We start from the raw sequence: 23,942 nt of genomic DNA, 5'->3' as shown, positions 1-23,942 counted from the left end.
AAAAAATGGCGGACAGCCTTGCTTGGCGACCCCCGTGAAATGGTCGATCGACCCCAAATGGGGTCCCGACCCACAGGTTGAGAACCACTGTGTTACAGAAAGGGGGAAAAAAAAAACCCAGAAGATTTCGGGAGACACGTGTGTGAACCCTCCCTCTCACCTCCGAGATCTCCTCTTTGGCTTGCTGAAGTTTGTCGGGTTTGTTGGCCCACAGAAGCCTGGCCTCAGTTTCCCGTTTCTTCTGCAGCGTGACCTGGGCATCTTGCCAGCGCTGCCAAGCCTTCATTCTCTGGTCGAAGGCCGCCTGTCGAGAGGGAGAGACCCACGGCTGGAAGCATCCGATCCTCCATGGGGGGGGGGGGATGAGGGTTTGGCTCAGAGGAGAGATCAAGGGTGCAAACGCCTAGCAGAGATCCTGGGCGCCCTCTGGGCCTGGCTGTTTTCTTGCAGACATTTCATTACCCAACTAGGCAACATCATCAGTGCTAGAAGGGTTTGCTCTCTGTTCGACGTGAAATGATGTCCTTCTAGCACTGAGGATGCTACTTAATGAAACGTCTGTAAGAAAACCACCAAGTCAGAGAGCATTTCCTGCCTGAGCAGGGAGTTGGACTAGAAGACCTCCAAGGTCTCTTCCAGTTCTATTCTATTCTATTCTATTCTATTCTATTCTATTCTATTCTATTCTATTCTATTCTATTCTACTCTACTCTACTCTACTCTACTCTAATCAAGGAGAGAAACAACCTAGAACTAAGGAGAAACTTCCTGACAGAACAATTAACCAATGGAACAACCTGCCACCAGAAGTGGTGAATGCTCCAACACTGGAGGTTTTTAAGAAGAGACTTGGCAGCCATTTGTCCAAAATGGTGTAGGGTTTCCTGCCTGAGCAGGGGGTTGGACTCGATGACCTCCAAGGTCCCTTCCAACTTTATTATTATTATTATTATTATTATTATTATTATTATTATTATTATTATTATTATTATTATTATTATTATTATTATTATTATTATTATTCTAATCTAATTCTACGCTAATATTTCATAATTTGTTATTCTATTCTATTCTATTCTAATTTCTCTTTTCTTCTATTATTCTATTCTAATTCTATTCTATTCTATTCTATTCTATTCTATTTATATTCTACTCTTTTATATTTCATAATTTGTTATCCTGTCCTGTCCTATCCTACAATTCTAGTTCTAATTCTATTCATTACCCCTCATTTCAACTCTGAGCTACATTCTCTGAGCTCATTGACTCCTACCAGTATAAGGGACCACCAGCATAGCCCTCGCCCACCGCAATAACCGAGAAGCTCTGTGGGCACCGTCTGCTCCATGCCGGCCTTCAGCGAGACACCCGGAGTTCTTACCCTGACGGCAGCTAGCAGGCGGATGTAGTCGCTCAGGACTTCCGCCAGGAGGAAGAAGTCACTGTTGGCCTGTTCCTGGTGCAGCTGCTCGATCTTCTCTTCCACCTCGGCCAGCTGGGACAGCGCCCGAGACAAGGCCGTGTTGTCCTCCGAGCTGCCCAGCATGGCCAGGCTCTTGGCAAACTGGGAGGTATTCAGCGACAGCTCTGCAGGACGGAAGGGGGCGCGTGAGAAGGGAAGGTTCCCCCCCCTTCCTTGCGAGCGACACGGAAGCCCAGCAGAAAAAGGACCCTCAAACATCGCAAGGAGGGGATTGTGATGCCAGAGGGGGGAAAAAAACACCAAAATCGGAAGCTCTGAATCCTAAAAGTCCGTCCTTTTTGATCGCTCCACAGCTAAAGCTTGCTGGGAATTGGAGCAGAGTCAACTGCCCTCCCCATCTTTATAAAGTAAACCCCGGGGTTTTTATTCATCTATTAAATGTATTTATATAGCCACTCAACTCACATAGAGATGACACCCGCTGGCCTACACAATTGTTTTAAAAAAATCACTGTATAATAAAAACACTTAAAAAAACCCCCATCCCACTTTTCATGGCAGCAACAACACAATAAAATCAGCCCCTTGACTGGCTCTATCTTCCATTCTGGGGTTCCCAGGCCTGCTGAGAAAACTACATTTTTAGGGCCTTTCAGAAAAGCAACGGGGGGGGGGGGTAGGGGGAACCGTACCATAGAGGGGAATGATGGTTTATCGATGGTTTATCAAAAGGGACCACCACCAAGAAGGCCCTTTTTCGTGGGTCCCACCAGACGACAATCCCTAACTGACAGGACTCATGATGGGTCCTGTTTTCTAGAGATTGTCTTTTACGTTGGACATTCTTAACCTGAGGACTGCCTGTACTCAACTCAAGGTCCCGGATGCAAATCCTACCCTTAGCTAGTCCATCAAAGGAGTTTACCTTTTCTGTGATGGACCAGCATTTCTACAATGGCGTGCAGCTTCCGCAGACGTTGCTCCTCGCATTCCACCTCCTGGAGCTTCTCTTCAAACCACTAGAAAGGAGAGACGGGGCAGAGAACCAACCCAAGGAGTCAAGGGTAGGAAGAGAAGGCGAATTCAGATAATCTCAGGCAACCCGGCCAGGGGCAAGAGATACAAAAGTGGTTTCATACGTATCATTGAAATGCTCGACGGCTTACAATGTCTGATTCGTTCATCTTGATGGTCATTTTGCTGACTGCATCTGTGGCTCTGTTGAACATCTTCAGGAGGCCGGCTCCACTCAAGGTTTGGGTGCCAACAGCACGTGGCAGCTAAGAAGAAGATGGAAAGAAAAATCAACCACAACGCACATTTGGTAAATCGCTGTTAAGATGTATGGACTTCAACTCCCAGGATTCCCCAGTCGGCTGTGCTGGCTAGGGAATTCTGGGAGCTGAAGTCCATACATCTTAAAGTGGCCAAAGCTGAGAAGCAGTGACTCATACTGTGTACACCATCTTGATCTCTTGAACAAAAAATGGGGTGTAAATCAGCAGAACCAAGGTGAGAAGATTGAGATTCAAGTCTCCCCTCCACCATGGAGTTCACTGGAGGATTCTTGGTGTGTTACAGGACTTTCTTGGGTTACCAACATAAGCTTGGCTGACTCAGGACACGGATGAGAGACTACCAAGGTAAACCAGGATAGATTAGGAAGTCCAAAAACATATTTGGAAAAGGACATGGCAAACCCTTTGGAGTTGCCGGAAAACAGCATGGGTGTGTTCACACGGGCACCAGGACCTGAGCTGAGCTCATCTTAGAAACGTTGTGCATCTACAGAAATTGGGAAAGATGGAAAAACCTGGGAGGTGAAGACCATACAGCAAAAATGTCATGGTTCCGACAGATGAAACTCTTCAAAGAACTTTGAGACATTTTTTTACCTTAAAGAATCTTTATGGGAGTAGCATAGCATCGGCACTAACAGGCACTAACACTGTCAAGCCAAAAACTGGATTCCCCTCCCCTGAGCACATAGTATAAAAGCACAATTCCCTCCTCCAGTTAACAGTCATAAATCACATTCTCCAATTAGTTTGAAATGCAGGCTCTCCCTCCAGTTCTCCAGCCCGCCAATTCTTATCATCTCTTATTTCAATAACCTTGGTTCACACACTAGGTCCACTATTGTTAGGTCTAGCTAAACTCTCATGCACATTCCTCCTCCTCCCGGTATCATCTAACTCTAAGAGTAAAACACAAGAAGGAAATGGTTGCATCTCTAACTGTTGTCAAAGCAAAAACATCCGATGTTAGCAGCGTTGACATCAAAGTTGCAAAGCTCTGTGTTAACTCATAAGCCGCACACATGCGAATCTTGTAGCCAAAGCCACACACAACACTGGCTTCCTCTTCAACCAGCCATCTGATAGCAAGAAATACAGAAACTTCCAATTCTACAGATTTAAAATGAAAAGGAACAACCGTGTGCCTGCATGAAAAAAATAATAATCAGGGCTCAAATGTTAAGGCTCTTTCATCCGTCCCTTGCTTTCTCCAGACCAGGCACACCCTCCAAGGACATAACCATATCTGCTTTTTTTCTGTTTTGGGTAATCAGTAACCCTGTATCCTGCAAGTCCACCATTTTCTCAGCAATCATAAACTTTTCTGAAGGTGGCTTGGAACACGCAAACGGCCGGTGTGACTCAACACAAAAAGAAAACAGAAAGAGAGAGGAGAGCAAAATCAGGAAGAAATAAAGACTCAACCTCCAAGGAGGAGGGGGGGCAAAATCTTCTAGGTCAAGCGCCACAACTTATACTTTTGAGTTGTCAGGAAGTGCAACACCAGGAGATGGTGAGTTCTAGTCCTGCTTTAGGCAGGAAAGCTGGCTGAGGGACTTTGGGCCAATCACCAGGAGACGGTGAGTTCTAATCCCGCCTTAGCCATCAAAGCAGTTGGGCCAATCACCGGGAGACGGTGAGCTCTAATCCCGCCTTAGCCATCAAAGCAGTTGGGCCAATCACCGGGAGACGGTGAGTTCTAATCCCGCCTTAGCCATCAAAGCAGTTGGGCCAATCACCGGGAGACGATGAGTTCTAATCCCGCCTTAGCCATCAAAGCAGTTGGGCCAATCACCGGGAGACGGCGAGTTCTAATCCCGCCTTAGCCATCAAAGCAGTTGGGCCAATCACCGGGAGACGGTGAGTTCTAATCCCGCCTTAGCCATCAAAGCAGTTGGTTGACTTTGGGCCAATCACTGGGAGACGGAGAGTTCTAGTCCCGCCTTAGATCCAAAAGCCAGCAAGGTGACTGGCCAGCTCCTCTCTCATATCCCAACCCACCTCACAAGGCTGTTGTTGTGGGGAAAAGAGAAGGAGGAGGAAGAAGTAGCAGCTATGTTTAAGTTATAGGTGGGAGAGAGAAAAAGGCAAGATTTAACACCCCCCCCCAAAAAAACCCCTCTTCACATGCCAGCTCCTCTTAATCCAGAATCTGGATTGTCAGTTTGGCCAGAAGAAGAGCCGTGTTCTGTCAGCATGTTGCAATCACCGTCACCCGCAGCCTAATTTGAACGCAGCTCAGCAGAAAGGAACAAAGGGGAACCGGCTGAGTCAGCAGCGTCCTTCAGACCCCTCTTCTCGCCAGTCAATCTGCGTCACTTTTTCCCCACGGTTGGCTTGTTCTGAAAGAAGCTGAGATTGCGTTCCACTTCACCCTCCCTCTCGCCCTTCACAAAGCCGTTTGTTCCTGGAAACGGGGCCACTGAGCTCCAGCACAGCAAAAAAAACACAACGTGGGTCAATTTCTCCAATATTATCCTTGTGCCAAGGTCACCTCTTAGGCCAGGGGGTCTTCCAACTTGGCCCTTTTATGACTTGTGGACTTCAACTCCCAGAATTCCTCAGCCAGGCACGCGTGCCTGGCTGAGGAATTCTGGGAGTTGAAGTCCAGAAGTCATAAAAGGGCCAAGTTCGAAGACCCCTGTCTTAGGCCATAAAAGGGCAGATTTAGGTTACGGTAGCCAAAAACCCACCTCATCTTTTTCCAAGAATTCCCGGACGTCTGGGTCCTGCAGCATGGTGGGGTGGCTTACGGTTCTTTGAATATATCTGTGGAATTGGAATAAGGAAAAGTTTAGTGTACCTTGCTGAGGAATCCCTCATTTTAAAAGAGAATTACAAGGCATGCTTATACTTGGACACCATCCACGGATTAGAGGAGGCATAATCACAGGCACATCTTGCTACTAATACTGGGGACAGGCATGGAGAGGATAACAACAACAAAAAAAACATAGGTAACTCTAATGGCTGATTCCACTCCACCATGGAATTCACTGGGTGATTTTTGGCTTGTTACAGACTTTCTTGGGCTAGAACAGTGGTCCTCAACCTCAGGTACGTGGACCAGTACCGGGCCGCAGCATGCCAGCAAGCAAAGCAAAGCCCCACCCGCAGGTTGCAGGCAGGACACAAAACCACACGCTCTCCGGTCCACGGAAAAACCTCCCTCCACGGAACCGGTCCCTGGTGGCCAAAAGGTTGGGGACTTCTGGGCTAGAAAACTAAACTGGGCTTGGGATGGGCGACTACCAAGGAATGCCAGGATAGGCTGGGAAGTCCACAAACATTTTGGGTTAAGGCAGTGGTTCTCAACCTTTTTAATGCCGCGACCCCAACCGGTCATAAGTCGAGGACTAAACCGGTCGCAAGTCGAGGACTACCCAACCGGTCGTAAGTCAAGGACTTTCCCTACCCGGGAGCACTGCGCATGCGTGGTTCCGCCCCCTGCACCGGCTGACACGTATCTGGCATGCGGCAGAGACGGAGCAGGCCGACCACCAGCTGGCCCAGCCCAATGGAGGTAAGGCACCCGCCGGAAAAGGGGGAAAAAATGGCGGACAAAAAAAAATGGCGGACAGCCTTGCTTGGCGACCCCCGTGAAATGGTCGATCGACCCCAAATGGGGTCCCAACCCACAGGTTGAGAACCACTGGGTTAAGGAGATGGCAAAAATCGTTTGCTGTTGCTTGAAAACAGGATGGCTGTGTCCACCAGGAACTGAGCCATCTTAAGGGAGGCGTTACACATGCCTTGAAACTGGAAGCATTGGGGGGGAAAAAACCAGAAGAAAAACTGGGGTTATCCGGGCGGCTTCCCCTTCTCACTTCCGTATGCGGGGGAGAGATCTGAAGCAATTTCCACCTGGGTGAACTTCATCAGCCTTAGCTTCTCCTGGAATCCATTCCAGCCAAGAGGATCAGATTTCAGGAAACGCAGCCCAGGTTCCAGAGAACAATTTCCATCAACTGTTCCCAGGAGCAGCCCTACTGAACAAATCTCTGAAGAATGTTGGAAGGACAGGTTCTCCTGCGATCAATTCCAGACAGGCTGAAAGGTGGATGAGATCCTTCACAGGTTGACACCTGTGAGGACCACCAGTGGTAAATAACTAGGGACTTTTGAGATGCAGTGGGTATTTGTTCCTCTTGATCACACCACGGTAGGTGAGCCCTTGAGTTTACTTCCTGCCAGGCAAATTTCCCTACCCAGAATAACAAATCAACCACACCACCTTGTGGCTTTACCAAGCTGCAACAGCCACCAACGAGACACGGAAACACCAACCTTTCTAAGGCAGCTCTTCTTTTCTCCAAGAATTCTGTGGAGGAAGAATCTTCTTTTCCAACTTTGAGTTTGGTCATTCCTGGAACAAGAGAAAAAAAAACCAAGGACAGACGTTAACTATATACCGGGGTGCAATTTAGATGTCTTCTGAATGGCTCAGAGACACCTACTGGTGTCATCTGGGTACCGGTGGTCCTCAAGTTCAGGGCTTTTCAACCAGTGGTACGGGTACCACCTGTGGTACATTGGCACCTGGCAGGTGGTACATGACCCTCGTAGAAAAGTGGTAGCGGAGGAGGGGAATGAGCTGAACCGGTGGCAGCACCGCACAAGCCTGAGCGAGGGACGGCTGGAGCTGCAGGGCTGTCAGGGCTCAGCGGAAGCGCCAGGATCAGCACCAGGCTCTAGCTGGAGCTCAGCACTGATCCTGCTGCGTCTGCTGAGCCCAGAAGAAGCGCTGATCAGCTGGAATGTTGCAGCCTCTCCAGGCTCTTGTGATTTACATTCAGATGCTTGGCAACTGATTCATATTTATGACGGTCACAGTGTCCCAGGGTCATGTGAAGTGACCAAAACCTGCTGCAACCACCCAGCAGACTGGGGGGGGGGGAATAAAAACCAAACACCCCCCTTCCCCACCCCCGCTGCCAATCCTCAACAGAAATGCTCACAACAATGAAAACCTCGGATAGGAGGAAGAGTGCCGCCGGGTGGGCAGGCAGGTGTCTTGCTTGGCTGTGACTTGTAACTTTGAACAGTCACTAAGCGAACTGTTGTAAGTCGAGGACTACCTGTACTTTATCACTTTTTTCCTTTTTTTGTCATCAGGTTTTTGACACCTTGCTAGGGAGACTGGTGGTACTCGGATATTGCCATATCCTAAAAGTGGCACAATGGGTGAAAAGGTTGAAAAGCCCTGCTCAAGTTACTCTGGTGTGTGATAGGCCGTTGTGTTGAACCTGGGAGATACAATAAAACCCTGCTGGCATTCTCACCTATTAAGCTCTTCTCCGGAGGAGGAGGAACGATGATTCCAAGCTGTGCGTGTTTCTCCAACAGCTTCTCATATAAGCCCAAAAAGTCACTGAATCGCCTCTTCACAGAGAACTGCTGGTTCCTGAACATTGGCAGAGTGGTCTGAGGGACAGGAAGAATCAGGTTAGCAAAACAGGAGTCTTGATACAACGGAGACCGCGTTCTCAAATCCTCAAATATCTGAAGGGTATTTCACACAAAAGAGTAGGTTTATTCTCTAGGGCCCAGAGGAAAGGATCCCCCCCCCCCAAAAATCATAGCTATTCGGAAGAGCTTCAACCTGGCCGAGCACCTGTCAGAGATACCTGAGCGCAGCGGGAGCCCAACTTTACGATGTGTGGGACTTCAACTCCCAGAATTCCCCAGCCGGCATGTCGCTCAAGTTGAGAAACATCACTTTAGTAAATCTTGCTATGGACAGGTGGTTAGACTGGCTGGCTTTTACGCAACAGGTTAACTCACAGACACAAAGAAAGGGACTGAAAAACCTGAACTGTGTGTACTTTAAAGTCTGCCTTTCTACCTAGGCTTCCTTAAGACTTCAAAAACAAAAGGCAGCCTACAAACTTTTCAGAAACGACATTCAGCGTTGTGCGGGACATGCAACTCGGTTATCGACAAGCAATACATGATTGTTGCCCCATATTTTTCATTCTCTCTTCCAAGGAGACAAGCATCTAATACTCCTGGCCTCTTCCCTCCTCTCCCCCCCCCCACAACAACCCTGTAGAGTGGACTGGGAGGAAAGAGAAGGACTGGCTCAAAGTACAACTTGATGCATTTAATCTTTTTTTTAAAAAAAAAAAGGACACGCAAACAGTGCTAGCGATGAAGCTGCTTCATTTCTTGAAGAAACCAAACACAGCCAGGATAAAAGAGGCTTTTGTGTAGCCAAGCACCACGTCGCTTCCCTCTCTGCATGTCTCCTCTCAGTTTTCAGAAAGTAGCCAGCCGTGAAGCGCGGAAGAGGATTTTGACGCACGGCTTGAGGACACGCTGACCCAGTTATGCGGCTAGTTTGAAGGTGCACCAGGTGTTTCTGCCAGCTGGCAAAAGGCAATAAATCGGAAGCCGAAGCCATCTGCGCTGCAAAGACGCGGCAAATCAATGAAAGGAAGGTGTGATGGAGAGAAACCAGCCTTTTATGTGGTTAGTTGGAAGGACTGATATCAAATGCACCGGGAGCTTTTGAGATGCGATTGTGAGAAGAAAAAAAACAATGAACAGATATTGGCACTCAATAAGAAACTCGGGGCTTGGCTAGGAAAATTAATGCTTTACTTTTAAGGGTCATTCCCGAGTTCAATTCATTTTATTGTAGGGGGGGGAAATGGCATCTTTGCTATCTCCAAAATTAATAATGATAATGATAATGATAATGATAATGATGATAATGATAATGATAATGATAATGATAATGATAATAATAATAATAATAATAATAATAATAATAATAATAATAATAATAATAATAATAATAATAAAAAAGTTGGAAGGGACCTTAGAGGTCATCTAGTCCAACCCCTGCTCAGGCAGGAAACCCTATACCATTTCAGACAAAAGGCTGTCCAGTCTCTTCTTAAAAACTTCCAGTGTTGGAGCATTCACCGCTTCTGGAGGCAGGTTGTTCCACTGGTTGATTGTTCTCACTGTCAGGAAGTTTCTCCTTAGTTCTAGGTTGCTTCTCTCCTTGGTTAATTTCCATCCGTTGCTTCTTGTCCTGCCTTCAGGCACTTTGGAGAATGGCTTGACTCCCTCTTCTTTGTGGCAGCCCCTGAGATACTGGAAGACTGCTATCATGTCCCCCCTCGTCCTTCTTTTCGTTAAACTAGACATACCCAATTCCAGCAACCGTTCCTTATATGTTTTAGCCTGCAGTCCCCTGATCATCTTTGTTGCTCTTCTCTGTACAAGTGCTGTGAAATTTATTGCTGCAAATTTAGAAAACGACAGCAGTTTGTTTTTGTTTTTTTGGGTACTACATGGAGGATCTGCTACTGCCTGGGCTGGAGGACTGGAGCGCTAGAATTGCTTCTGTAAGTATTTTAAAATATTTTTTTTTTGTTACTCTACACTACTGTACTGCTTGTAAGCACTTTGGGAACTGTTCAGGTCTGGCACTGCCGAGAGAGCAATGTCGCAGGTAAAAGTATACACACACACACAGTGTATGACAATAAGTGGGACTAGAATTTCTGTTGCTAGGTGATGCAGTTGTGACGTGCTAAGTCATGTGAAGGCGCCGCTTAACGACAGCAACCTCTGCAGCCCCTACTGCCATCATTAACCAAATCCACCTGTCATCAGGCAAAGCCCCTCTTGGATCGAAGCCATTTCTGGCTTGGTCCCTGCCAGACCTGAGCCAATGTAAGGTGAGGAACTGCCTCCTGTTAAACTCACCCCACCTGCCTATCTCTCCCCCCACTCCCCCATCTCTGCCTTTTGGCATCAAAATAGGTAGGCTTAATGCACCTATTATACAGGGAAATCTTTTGATTTCCCAGGAGCCGAAAACTCTCCTTGTTTGACGTTTAGGAACTGGGGANATCAAAGCAGTTGGGCCAATCACCGGGAGACGGTGAGTTCTAATCCCGCCTTAGCCATCAAAGCAGTTGGGCCAATCACCGGGAGACGGTGAGTTCTAATCCCGCCTTAGCCATCAAAGCAGTTGGTTGACTTTGAGCCAATCACTGGGAGACGGAGAGTTCTAGTCCCGCCTTAGATCCAAAAGCCAGCAAGGTGACTGGCCAGCTCCTCTCTCATATCCCAACCCACCTCACAAGGCTGTTGTTGTGGGGAAAAGAGAAGGAGGAGGAAGAAGTAGCAGCTATGTTTAAGTTATAGGTGGGAGAGAGAAAAAGGCAAGATTTAACACCCCCCCCCAAAAAAAACCCCTCTTCACATGCCAGCCCCTCTTAATCCAGAATCTGGATTGTCAGTTTGGCCAGAAGAAGAGCCGTGTTCTGTCAGCATGTTGCAATCACCGACACCCGCAGCCTAATTTGAACGCAGCTCAGCAGAAAGGAACAAAGGGGAACCGGCTGAGTCAGCAGCGTCCTTCAGACCCCTCTTCTCGCCAGCCAATCTGCGTCACTCTTTTCCCATGGTTGGCTTGTTCTGAAAGAAGCTGAGATTGCGTTCCACTTCACCCTCCCTCTCGCCCTTCACAAAGCCGTTTGTTCCTGGAAACGGGCCATTGAGCTCCAGCACAGCAAAAAAAAACACAATCTGGGTCAATTTCTCCAATATTATCCTTGTGCCAAGGTCACTTCTTAGGCCAGGGGGTCTTCCAACTTGGCCCTTTTATGACTTGTGGACTTCAACTCCCAGAATTCCTCAGCCAGGCACGCGTGCCTGGCTGAGGAATTCTGGGAGTTGAAGTCCACAAGTCATAAAAGGGCCAAGTTGGAAGACCCCTGTCTTAGGCCATAAAAGCGCAGATTTAGGTTACGGTAGCCAAAAACCCACCTCATCTTTTTCCAAGAATTCCCGGACGTCTGGGTCCTGCAGCATGGTGGGGTGGCTTACGGTTCTTTGAATATATCTGTGGAATTGGAATAAGGAAAAGTTTAGTGTACCTTGCTGAGGAATCCCTCATTTTAAAAGAGAATTACAAGGCATGCTTATACTTGGACACCATCCACGGATTAGAGGAGGCATAATCACAGGCACATCTTGCTACTAATACTGGGGACAGGCATGGAGAGGATAACAACAACAAAAAAAACATAGGTAACTCTAATGGCTGATTCCACTCCACCATGGAATTCACTGGGTGATTTTTGGCTTGTTACAGACTTTCTTGGGCTAGAACAGGGGTCCTCAACCTCAGGTACGTGGACCAGTACCGGGCCGCAGCATGCCAGCAAACAAAGCAAAGCCCCACCCGCAGGTTGCAGGCAGGACACAAAACCACACGCTCTCCGGTCCACGGAAAAACCTCCCTCCACGGAACCGGTCCCTGGTGGCCAAAAGGTTGGGGACTTCTGGGCTAGAAAACTAAACTGGGCTTGGGATGGGCGACTACCAAGGAATGCCAGGATAGGCTGGGAAGTCCACAAACATTTTGGGTTAAGGCAGTGGTTCTCAACCTTTTTAATGCCGCGACCCCAACCGGTCGTAAGTCGAGGACTAAACCGGTCATAAGTCAAGGACTAAACCGGTCGTAAGTCGAGGACTACCCAACCGGTCGTAAGTCGAGGACTTTCCCTGCCCGGGAGCGCCGCGCATGCGTGGTTCCGCCCCCTGCGCCGGCCGAGGCGTATCTGGCAAGCGGCAGAGACGGAGCAGGCCGACCACCAGCTGGCCCAGCCCAAGGGAGGTAAGGCACCCGCCGGAAAAGGGGGGAAAAAATGGCGGAGAAAAAAAAATGGCGGAGAAAAAAAATGGCGGACAGCCTTGCTTGGCGACCCCCATGAAATGGTCGATCGACCCCAAATGGGGTCCCGACCCACAGGTTGAGAACCACTGGGTTAAGGAGATGGCAAAAATCATTTGCTGTTGCTTGAAAACAGGATGGCTGTGTCCACCAGGAACTGAGCCATCTTAAGGGAGGCGTTACACATGCCTTGAAACTGGAAGCATTGGGGGAAAAAAACCAGAAGAAAAACTGGGGTTATCCGGGCGGCTTCCCCTTCTCACTTCCGTATGCGGGGGAGAGATCTGAAGCAATTTCCACCTGGGTGAACTTCATCAGCCTTAGCTTCTCCTGGAATCCATTCCAGCCAAGAGGATCAGATTTCAGGAAACGCAGCCCAGGTTCCAGAGAACAATTTCCATCAACTGTTCACAGGAGCAGCCCTACTGAACAAATCTCTGAAGACTGTTGGAAGGACAGGTTCTCCTGCGATCAATTCCAGGCGGGTTGAAAGGTGGATGAGATCCTTCACAGGTTGATGACACCTGTGAGGACCACCAGTGGTAAATAACTAGGGACTTTTGAGATGCATTTGGGTATTTGTTCCTCTTGATCACACCACGGTAGGTGAGCCCTTGAGTTTACTTCCTGCCAGGCAAATTTCCCTACCCAGAATAACAAATCAACCACACCACCTTGTGGCTTTACCAAGCTGCAACAGCCACCAACGAGACACGGAAACACCAACCTTTCTAAGGCAGCTCTTCTTTTCTCCAAGAATTCTGTAGAGGAAGAATCTTCTTTTCCAACTTTGAGTTTGGTCATTCCTGGGACAAGAGAAAAGAAAAACAAGGACAGACGTTATCTGCACGGTATATACCGGGGGTGCAATTTAGATGTCTCCTGAACGGCTCAGAGAACTTTGTAACACCTACTGGTGTCATCTGGGTACCGGTGGTCCTCAAGTTCAGGGCTTTTCAACCAGTGGTACAGGTACCACCTGTGGTACATTGGCACCTGGCAGGTGGTACACGACCCTCCTAGAAAAGTGGTAGCGGGGGAGGGGAATGAGCTGAACCGGTGGCAGCACCGCACAAGCCTGCGCGAGATGGCTGGAGCTGCAGGGCTGTCAGGGCTCAGCGGAAGCGCCAGGATCAGCGCCAGGCTCCAGCTGGAGCTCGGCACTGATCCTGGCGCTTCCGCTGAGCCCTGAAGAAGCACCAATCAGCTGGAATGTTGCAGCATCTCCAGGGTCTTGTGATTTACATTCAGATGCTTGGCAACTGATTCATATTTATGATGGTCAGAGTGTCCCAGGGTCATGTGAAGTGAACCACCCAGCAGATGGAGGGAATAAAAACCAAACACCCCCCCACCCCACCCCCGCTGCCAATCCTCAACAGAAATGCTCACAACAATGAAAACCTCGGATAGGAGGAAGAGTGCCCCGGCAGGCAGGTGCCTTGCTTGGCTGTGGCTTGTAACTTTGAACAGTCACTAAGCGAACTGTTGTAAGTCGAGGACTACCTGTACTTTATCACTTTTTTCCTTTTTTTGTCATCAGGTTTTTGACACCTTGCTAGGGCGACTGGTGGTACTCGGATGTTGCCATATCCTAAAAGTGGCACAATGGGTGAAAAGGTTGAAAAGCCTTGCTCAAGTTACTCTGGTGTGTGATAGGCCGTTGTGTTGAACCTGGGAGATACAATAAAACCCTGCTGGCATTCTCACCTATTAAGCTCTTCTCCGGAGGAGGAGGAACGATGATTCCAAGCTGTGCGTGTTTCTCCAACAGCTTCTCATATAAGCCCAAAAAGTCACTGAATCGCCTCTTCACAGAGAACTGCTGGTTCCTGAACATTGGCAGAGTGGTCTGAGGGACAGGAAGAATCAGGTTAGCAAAACAGGAGTCTTGATACAACGGAGACCGCGTTCTCAAATCCTCAAATATCTGAAGGGTATTTCACACAAAAGAGTAGATTTATTCTCTAGGGCCCCAGAGGAAAGGACCTCCCCCCCCAAAAATCATAGCTATTCGGAAGAGCTTCAACCTGGCCGAGCACCTGTCAGAGATACCTGAGCGCAGCGGGAGCCCAACTTTACGATGTGTGGGACTTCAACTCCCAGAATTCCCCAGCCGGCATGTCGCTCAAGTTGAGAAACATCGCTTTAGTAAATCTTGCTATGGACAGGTGGTTAGACTGGCTGGCTTTTACGCAACAGGTTAACTCACAGACACAAAGGAAGGGACTGAAAAACCTGAACTGTGTGTACTTTAAAGTCTGCCTTTCTACCTAGGCTTCCTTAAGACTTCAAAAACAAAAGGCAGCCTACAAACTTTTCAGAAACGACATTCAGCGTTGTGCGGGACATGCAACTCGGTTATCGACAAGCAATACATGATTGTTGCCCCATATTTTTCATTCTCTCTTCCAAGGAGACAAGCATCTAATACTCCTGGCCTCTTCCCTCCTCTCCCCCCCCCCAACAACCCTGTAGAGTGGACTGGGAGGAAAGAGAAGGACTGGCTCAAAGTACAACTTGATGCATTTAATCTTTTTTTTAAAAAAAAAAGGACACGCAAACAGTGCTAGCGATGAAGCTGCTTCATTTCTTGAAGAAACCAAACACAGCCAGGATAAAAGAGGCTTTTGTGTAGCCAAGCACCACGTCGCTTCCCTCTCTGCACGTCTCCTCTCAGTTTTCAGAAAGTAGCCAGCCGTGAAGCGCGGAAGAGGATTTTGACGCACGGCTTGAGGACACGCTGACCCAGTTATGCGGCTAGTTTGAAGGTGCACCAGGTGTTTCTGCCAGCTGGCAAAAGGCAATAAATCGGAAGCCGAAGCCATCTGCGCTGCAAAGACGCGGCAAATCAATGAAAGGAAGGTGTGACGGAGAGAAACCAGCCTTTTATGTGGTTAGTTGGAAGGACTGATATCAAATGCACCGGGAGCTTTTGAGATGCGATTGTGAGAAGAAAAAAAACAATGAACAGATATTGGCACTCAATAAGAAACTCGGGGCTTGGCTAGGAAAATTAATGCTTTACTTTTAAGGGTCATTCCCGAGTTCAATTCATTTTATTGTAGGGGGGGGAAATGGCATCTTTGCTATCTCCAAAATTAATAATAATAATGATAATGATAATGATGATAATGATAATGATAATAATAATAATAATAATAATAATAATAATAATAATAATAATAATAATAATAATAATAATAATAATAATAATAATAAAAGTTGGAAGGGACCTTGGAGGTCATCTAGTCCAACCCCTGCTCAGGCAGGAAACCCTATACCATTTCAGACAAATGGCTGTCCAGTCTCTTCTTAAAAACTTCCAGTGTTGGAGCATTCACCGCTTCTGGAGGCAGGTTGTTCCACTGGTTAATTGTTCTCACTGTCAGGAAGTTTCTCCTTAGTTCTAGGTTGCTTCTCTCTTTGGTTAGTTTCCATCCGTTGCTTCTTGTCCTGCCTTCAGGCGCTTTGGAAAATAGCTTGACTCCCTCTTCTTTGGGGCAGCCCCTGAGATACTGGAACACTGCTATCATGTGCCCCCTCGTCCTTCTCTTCGTTAAACTAGACATACCCAATTCCAGCAACCGTTCCTTATATGCTTTAGCCTCCAGTCCCCTGATCATCTTTGTTGCTCTTCTCTGTACAAGTGCTGTGAAATTTATTGCTGCAAATTTAGAAAACGACAGCAGTTTGTTTTTGTTTTTTTGGGTACTACACGGAGGATCTGCTGCTGCCTGGGCTGGAGGACTGGAGCGCTAGAATTGCTTCTGTAAGTATTTAAAAAATTTTTTTTTTGTTACTCTACACTACTGTACTGCTTGTAAGCACTTTGGGAACTGTTCAGGTCTGGCACTGCCGAGAGAGCAATGTCACAGGTAAAAGTATACACACACACACAGTGTATGACAATAAGTGGGACTAGAATTTCTGTTGCTAGGTGATGCAGTTGTGACGTGCTAAGTCATGTGAAGGCGCCGCTTAACGACAGCAACCTCGGCAGCCCCTACTGCCATCATTAACCAAATCCACCTGTCATCAGGCAAGGCCCCTCTTGGATCTAAGCCATTTCTGGCTTGGACCCTGCCAGACCTGAGCCAATGTAAGGTGAGGAACTGCCTCCTGTTAAACTCACCCCACCTGCCTATCTCTCCCCCCACTCCCCCATCTCTGCCTTTTGGCATCAAAATAGGTAGGCTTAATGCACCTATTATACAGGGAAATCTTTTGATTTCCCAGGAGCCGAAAACTCTCCTTGTTTGACGTTTAGGAACTGGGGAAAAATAAAAGAATCAAACAAAGTCCCCCCCAGCCCTAAAACAGGTGCGGCTGATCCTTTGTCTACACCCCCCACCCCTCCTTCTTGAAGCCTTTCATCCGAGAGGCTTTCCAAAGTCTCCATTCAAATTTATAGAGGAGGAGGAGGTGGAGAAGGAGGAGGAGGAGGAGGAGGAGGAGGAGGAGGAGGAGGAGGAGGAAATGAACAGATGAGGTTATGGTCTCAACCGACTGCTGTTGTTCGAGACCGTCCATGGGATGGCTTCGCTAAGAGACCATCACAAACAACCTGTGTGTTCAGAGAACATGCTTGGCGCCCTTTCAAAAGGGAAAGACGAGACCGCTCCTTCTCTGAGCACCATGAAATCCTGAAGACAAAGCCTCAACACATATAACCACCCACGCATAGAGACAGGAAATGACCGGAAAGATGAACCCACATGGAGTTTTTGGACAGGCGGTGCATGAAGTTCATTTAGAAGACAGTTGCCTAGCAAAGTGTCAACGCTGCTAACATCGGATGTTCTTGCTTTGACAACAGTTGGAGATGCAGCCATTTTCCTTCTTATGTTTTACTCTTAGAATTAGAGTTAGAATTAGATGATACCGGGAGGAGGAGGAATGTGCACGGGAGTTTAGTTAGACATAACAATACTGGACCTAGTGTGTGAACCAAGGTTACAGAAATAAGAGATGATAAGAATTGGCCAAGCTGGAGAATTGGAGGGAAAGCCTGCATTTCAAGCTAATTGGAGAATGTGATTTATGACGGTTAATTGGAGGAGGGAATTGTGCTTTGATACTATGGGCTCAGGGGAGGGGAATTCAGTTTTTGGCTTCGATTATGTTAGTGCCTGACGCTATGCTTCTCTAATAAAGGTTCTTTAAGGTAAACAATGCCTCGAAGTTCTTTGAAGAGTTTCATCTGTTGGAACCATGACACAAAGCTTAAACGCTTGGTGACACCATGGGGCCATCACCGTCGTCGTTTTAAAGAGAAACAGTAGTTCGTATGGAGATAACTTGCAAGAACTGGTTGGAATTAAAGGCGTGAGAGACCTTCTGGATTTTTCACCAAGATCTCTGCATTCACCTTCTCCAACCTCGGAGAGAACTTCAGCTTCCACAGTTCCTCAGATCATTTGACGTCTCGGAAGTTCACATATATCCCATCAGACTGTTTCTTGCATTTTCTCCACCTCCTACAATTCTAAAGTAGCCACTGCCTAGCCTAAAATATCTTAGAAGGCCAGCTGTGGCGATTTTTGCATTGTGGATTGTATAACTGCATAAAATGGCAGGATGCTTTTTACGCAGGCATCCCAGACCTTGTCACAGTAACCCCTCATCTTCAAAACTTTCCAACCTCATCCTTACACAATGGCAATACAACTTTAAGAATCAGTGCCCAGATCTGCGTGTGTATCTCTCTCCCCTTTTGTTGCTTTTAGATTACAAAACTGAGTGCCAGGACATCCCTGGTTTTGGAATCTGAATAATAATCAGGTTCTCTGCTATAAATCAGCTTTTTCTTGTAGTTTGAATTCGGGGGTGGAAGTAGGGAAGAGTATAATTAGAATAGTGAACAACCCCTTCATATTTCCTTCCTGCTATAAATTGCAAGGTTCATATTGTTGGAAGAACACGAAATCTAAATTCAAATGGAAAAAGGACATAAAAGAATTACTCTGCCTTAAATCAGTGTTTCCCAATCTTGGAAATCTCCAGGAGTGTGGACTTCAATTCCCAGAATTCTCATCAATGGTTATAGCTGGCGGTGGAATTCTACTCCTAGAAATTCCCAAGATTAGAAAAACCAGACTTAAGTGGACCTGATGCCTTGCCAGTAATGGGGAAAAAGAAATAAAAGAGGCATACCTGTGTGGACACTTTGTAAGCAACGTAGGCATTCATTCCGTCTCCTGCAGGAACAAAAGAAGCAAACTTTTATAGCTTCAGCAAGCTGTAACAACCAGAATCCTTGATAATTTGGGGTTAATGTTCTTTCTTTGTGGGCATCTGTGAGCACAGAGGAATCCATTGTCAATGACAGTTGCTCAATCTCTTCTGCTAACAACTTGGGGCTTCTAAAATGATTCACGGTCTTAATCAACATCTAGAATGCTTTTTTGCCAGGATTTTATTCAGGCAACTACAGATATTTACTTCCTTAATCCCTCATCAACTCTGCATAGAATCTGTATGGTTTTTAGCCTGGTCTTTAATCACTACACCAAACTGGTTTTTTTCTCTAGGCAGCTTACATACATTAAAACCACACTAAGAATTAAAATATGGTTAAAAACCTCAGTACACCTACCTTTACGTACACACACACTGAATACAAATGGTTACTACAGGCAGTAGCTTGTTTAGTGACCGTTCAACGTTACAACAGCACTGAAAAAAGTGACTATTTTTCACACTTATGACCATTGCGGTGTCCTCATGAGCACGCGATCAACATTCGGATCCACGGCAGCTGGTTCATATTTATGACGGTTGCCGTATCCTGGGGGGTGGATCACGTGATCCTCTTTTGTGAGTTTCCGACAAGCAAAATCAATGCGGAAGCCAGATTCACTTAACAATTGTGTTACTAATTTAACAGCTGCAGTGATTCACTTGACAGGGTAAGAAAAATCATAAAACAGGTCAAAAAAAGTCACTTAACAAAAATTCTCACTTAGCAACATAAAGCTTGGGCTCAGTTGTGGTCATACGTTGAGGACTACCTGTATTTCCATGATTTCTTTTGCACAAGGGGCGCCTGTTTGTGGCATTCCCTTGTAAGCCCTAACATTGCTTCCATCACACCAGTCCCAAAAGGAAGAGATTTGTAAAGCCAGGAACCTGTGAAGAGGCTGCCTTCAGAGTGCCAAGCTCCGCTTCCTACAAATATCAGCCCGGTGCAATAATTAGGGACTTGTTACACAGGGTAGAGGGAGCCTTGCACACTGCCCCACGCTGAACAATTAAGTGGCTGTTAGAAAACTAAAGCAGCTGAAGGAAAAAAAAAAAGAAAAAGAAAAAGAAAAACCACACAGCACACAGAAAGAGGAAGGGGGCTGAGAATTGGCCAAGTGATTCCTTTGGGGCAGACCGCTTTCATTTGAGACAGCCACAAGCCTAAAGCAGAGCAGATAATATTCCCCAGGCCCAGAGTTTCCCTGACATAACCCTGCATCCACAGATACTCTGTTTATGCAGCTGCAATTAAAGCTGTACCGAGGGCAATCAGGTTTTGCAGCTGCTGCTGCTGCTGCTTCAAGGAGAATACACAAAAGTTTCCAAATGCAGATGGGTACTTTTTTGGGCAGGCTTGGAAAACCCCCACCACCACCTGTCTCAAGATGCTGGCAGCCTGGGAATCACCGGCTCCTGCGTGATTCATCAGCTCTCACCTGCTCTGTCGTTACTGTACATCAGCGTTTCTCAACTTTAAAGTTTGCCCACTTTTAAGATGTGCGGACTTCTGAGAGTTGAAGTCTGCACGTTAATCTTGCAACTGGGGACACCACAGCTACAGTTCATAATGGCAAGGATCAGACCTGGACTCGGAAAGAGGAAATCAAAACTCCACTCTTTAATGTCTTCCATGCAAGTTTGGATCACCTGCTTTGAGCCTAATCCACTTCACAGGGGTAGGTGGAGGATAGGATGCTACTGATGGGGAATCTGAATTCACTGGGAAAAAAAAAATACTGACGTAGCAGGTGTCAAAGGTTCTAAAAAAAAAAACCTCAAGGTAGCAACGATGCTGAAGTCAGAAGGTGGATAGAATGAATTTAGTGAATTTAGTCCAACAGGAGTTAAACCCTACACGACGACGCTGTCAAACTATTTCCATTTCGTTGTGACTCACTCACCAATTTTCTCTGGATCACTCACTCCCACGGAAAGTTCAAATTGGTCTTCCTGCTCTTCCTCTTCCAACTAGGTAAGGAGGAGAGATTACACATAGGTCAGAAACTTTTCTTGGACCCGACTTAAGGTAGCTATCAAGCGTAGGAAGTAGGGAGCCAAGGCAGCTCAAATGAATACAGGTTTATTGCATAAATGCTCTCTACAAGAACAAGAAGCAACGGATAGAAACTAATCAAGGAGAGAAGCAACCTGGAACTAAGGAGAAACTTCCTGACAGTTAGAACAATTAACCAGTGGAACTACCTGCCTCCAGAAGCGGTGAATGCTCCAGCACTGGAAGTTTTTAAGAAGAGACTGGACAGCCATTTGTCTGAAATGGTATAGGGTTTCCTGCCTGAGCAGGGGGTTGGACTAGATGACCTCCAAGGTCCCTTCCAACTTTATTATTAATTCTAATTTTAAATCTCAATGACTAACAGTTGAAGCAGATTGGCGGTAGATAAGAGTCAACGGAATTCAAGGTGGGCCGGACTCAGATCTCCTGTGGGCATGAAGAGACTTGAGACTGATGACACGTTTGATCCCTCCCTCGGGCTCAGCCTGGTCTTCTCCTACAATAGGATACCCAATATTGGAAAGAGAGAGAGAGAGATAGGAAGGCAGATTGAGACCAATCAGAAGCCTCAGTTCTCTCCAGGTTTTTTCTCACTGCCCTTTGGGAAGCATCTTAGCTGCTGACTTTTTTTTTTTAAGCATTTGTTCTACTTTTGTTTATGGGTGTTGCGTGTACGCTGCTTTTCCTAGCAATTATATCCTGAAAGACAGGAGATAAAACAGAGCTGCAAAGCATAAATAAATAGTATTTACTTTTGCTCTGACTTGAGCTTATATTGCAAAGTTGAGGGGCAAAAGTCAAAATGTTAACTGGAAAGGGGAGACAAGAGCCTGCTCTACGCACAAAACTTCAACTTTTAAGAGTCGTGCTAGAACAGTGAGGGCAAACCTTTTAGAGACCGAGTGCCCAAACTGCAACCCAAAACCCACTTACGCATCGTCGAGTGCCGGGTGGGTGTGGCCCATTGGGTGAGCATGGCTGCGGTGGTAACGGCAGACTGGGTGGGACTAAAAAGTTCAATCAATCAATTCCAATTTTGCAAGATCTTTTTTTTTTTCCTGCGAGAAGTTGAAATTGACTGATTAATTGAACCTTTTTTTTTTGTACACGGTGGCGGAGACCTAAAGCAAAAAGGTTTTATAAAACCCAGCTGAAGACCTAGGACTGGGGCGACGGCGTGCGTGCCCATAGAGAGGGCTCTGAGTGCTGCCTCTGGCACCCGTGCCATAGGTTCGCCACCACTGTGCTAGAAGATGGAAAAAGTATGATGCCCAAAACACTGTCAAAGGAACAGCCAACTTATTCAACTTGCCTTTGTTTGCAGGGAGAGAGAATCCACCCCTTTCTCTAGGAATAAAAGGAAGGGTAACCACCACTCTAGTTTTTATTATTTTAGGGAGAAAGAGACTTGTTTGCTGTACTGGGGCTTCCCTGAGGACAGGGCTTGTGTGTCGGTGGCAACTCATCTTTGTGCAATGTGATGGAAATACATGGAAAGGACTGGAGGCTGCCTTCCTTATTACACGGGACACAGCTGAATATACACCTAGCTACACGGAATAGACAATTAGCCAAACACGAAAGCGCTTACCTCCTCACAGGTTTTTGACTGCTGCTTAGAAGAGGAATGGCTTGGTTTTTCTAGAGAGGGGGCAGGACTGAACACTGTTGTCGTCTCCTTCTTTGGCTGGTTTTGGCTATTATCCAGGGACAATTCAACAGTGGCATCTGTAAAAGAACAAAAGAATGCTAAGTTGATTTCTTTTTTTTTTCAGATGCTATATTTTTTTCTATCCTGCTCTATGGAGTAGAGAGTTGGTCTCTGACAGAAGGCCACCTGAAGAGACTAGAAGCATTGGAAATGTGGATTTACAGGCGGCTGTTACGTACAAGCTGGGTTGACAAGATCAGAAATGAGGAGGGGATCAGCCGCCTGGGAAAGCCAAGGGAAATCATCAAAACAATTAAAAAACGAAAGCTAGAATATTTCAGACATGTGATGCGACACCCAGGAAAATATGGCATACTCCATTTAATCCTCCAGGGAAAGATTGAAGGCAAACGAGGTCCAGGCAGAAGAAGAAGATCGTGGCTTCAAAATCTAAGGGACTGGTTTGGACAAAACTCAGCAGCACTTTTTTTGTGCGGCTGCTGATAAAAACAGGATCGCCAACATGATCGCCGACGTCTGATAACGGATATGGCAGAAGAAGAAGAAGGAGGAGGAGGAGGAGGAGGAGGAGGAGGAGGAGGAGGAGGAGGAGGNAAGAAGAAGAAGAAGAAGAAGAAGAAGAAGAAGAAGAAGAAGAAGAAGAAGAAGAAGAAGAAGAAGAAGAAGAAGAAGAAGAAGAAGAAGAAGAAGAAGAAGAAGAAGAAGAAGAAGAAGAAGAAGAAGAAGAAGAAGAAGAAGAAGAAAGTGGTCCTCAATCTTGGCAACTTTAAGACTTGTGGACTTCAAAGCTGGCTGAAGAATTCTGGGAGTTGAAATCCACAAGTCTTAAAGTTGCCAAGGTTGAGGACCCCCCGGTCTATAGAATTTCATCCCAGAGTGCAGTCACTTCCTGTGAACATGATAGATATTCCTGGTAGAATCACTTCCCTAAGTTGAATCGTTTACTTAGTGAAATTTCTCTAGAAATGGACAATCAAATCCAATCCAAGAAGACGTAACACGAAGCTACTTGTTCTGGGCCGCAACATCCATCCACTCCTCACTTTATTGCTCTTGCCATCCTTTTATCTGTTATTTTTTTTATTGATTTTATTGTAATTTCTTGGACTGCTGTTAGCCACTCAGAGTCACTCTGAGTTGAGCAACATAAATCGCCAGCCTCTTTCCACCACGACACGCAGCAAGACCAACCTGCAAATAGATCTGGATCTTCTTGTTCTTCCTGGATGCCATTTGTTTTCAAATTGTTTTCCAGTGGCACCGGGGATTCCTTCTTTGGGGATTCTGGCTTACTCTAGGAGGATAGAGAGCGACTGTTATTGCAAGCTGCAGAATTAAACCTGGTTTTTGAGACAGAGGCAGAAAAACAGGGTTCCAATATCTCAGGGGCTGCCCCAAAGAAGAGGGAGTCAAGCTCTTCTCCAAAGCACCAGAAGGCAGGACAAGAAGCAACGGATGGAAACTCATCAAGGAGAGAAGCAACCTAGAACTAAGGAGAAACTTCCTGACAGTTAGAACAATTAACCAGTGGAACAACCTGCCTCCAGAAGCGGTGAATGCTCCAACACTGGAAGTTTTTAAGAAGAGAC

General features: G+C 46.6%; 1 protein-coding gene across 1 annotated transcript in view; it reads right to left on the bottom strand.

Moving 5' to 3' along the window:
• Positions 1-23,942, bottom strand: part of SNX1 (sorting nexin 1) — a 30,600-nt gene that overhangs the window by 2,550 nt on the left and 4,108 nt on the right. Inside the window, exons 2-12 of the mRNA XM_015818441.1 lie at positions 23,545-23,647; positions 22,273-22,409; positions 20,569-20,635; positions 18,578-18,621; positions 14,132-14,273; positions 13,149-13,227; positions 11,512-11,587; positions 2,590-2,703; positions 2,349-2,442; positions 1,382-1,587; positions 161-304 (exon numbers count right to left, since the gene is read on the bottom strand). Of these exons, the coding sequence (XP_015673927.1) occupies positions 161-304; positions 1,382-1,587; positions 2,349-2,442; positions 2,590-2,703; positions 11,512-11,587; positions 13,149-13,227; positions 14,132-14,273; positions 18,578-18,621; positions 20,569-20,635; positions 22,273-22,409; positions 23,545-23,647 (1,206 nt within the window). The remainder of the gene's footprint in view (positions 1-160; positions 305-1,381; positions 1,588-2,348; positions 2,443-2,589; positions 2,704-11,511; positions 11,588-13,148; positions 13,228-14,131; positions 14,274-18,577; positions 18,622-20,568; positions 20,636-22,272; positions 22,410-23,544; positions 23,648-23,942) is intronic.

This window comes from Protobothrops mucrosquamatus, unplaced genomic scaffold (genome assembly GCF_001527695.2).
Source record: "Protobothrops mucrosquamatus isolate PMUCROS unplaced genomic scaffold, P.Mucros_1.0 scaffold741, whole genome shotgun sequence".
Classification (NCBI taxonomy): domain Eukaryota; kingdom Metazoa; phylum Chordata; class Lepidosauria; order Squamata; family Viperidae; genus Protobothrops; species Protobothrops mucrosquamatus.
This window is presented reverse-complemented; position numbering and strand designations above follow the sequence as displayed.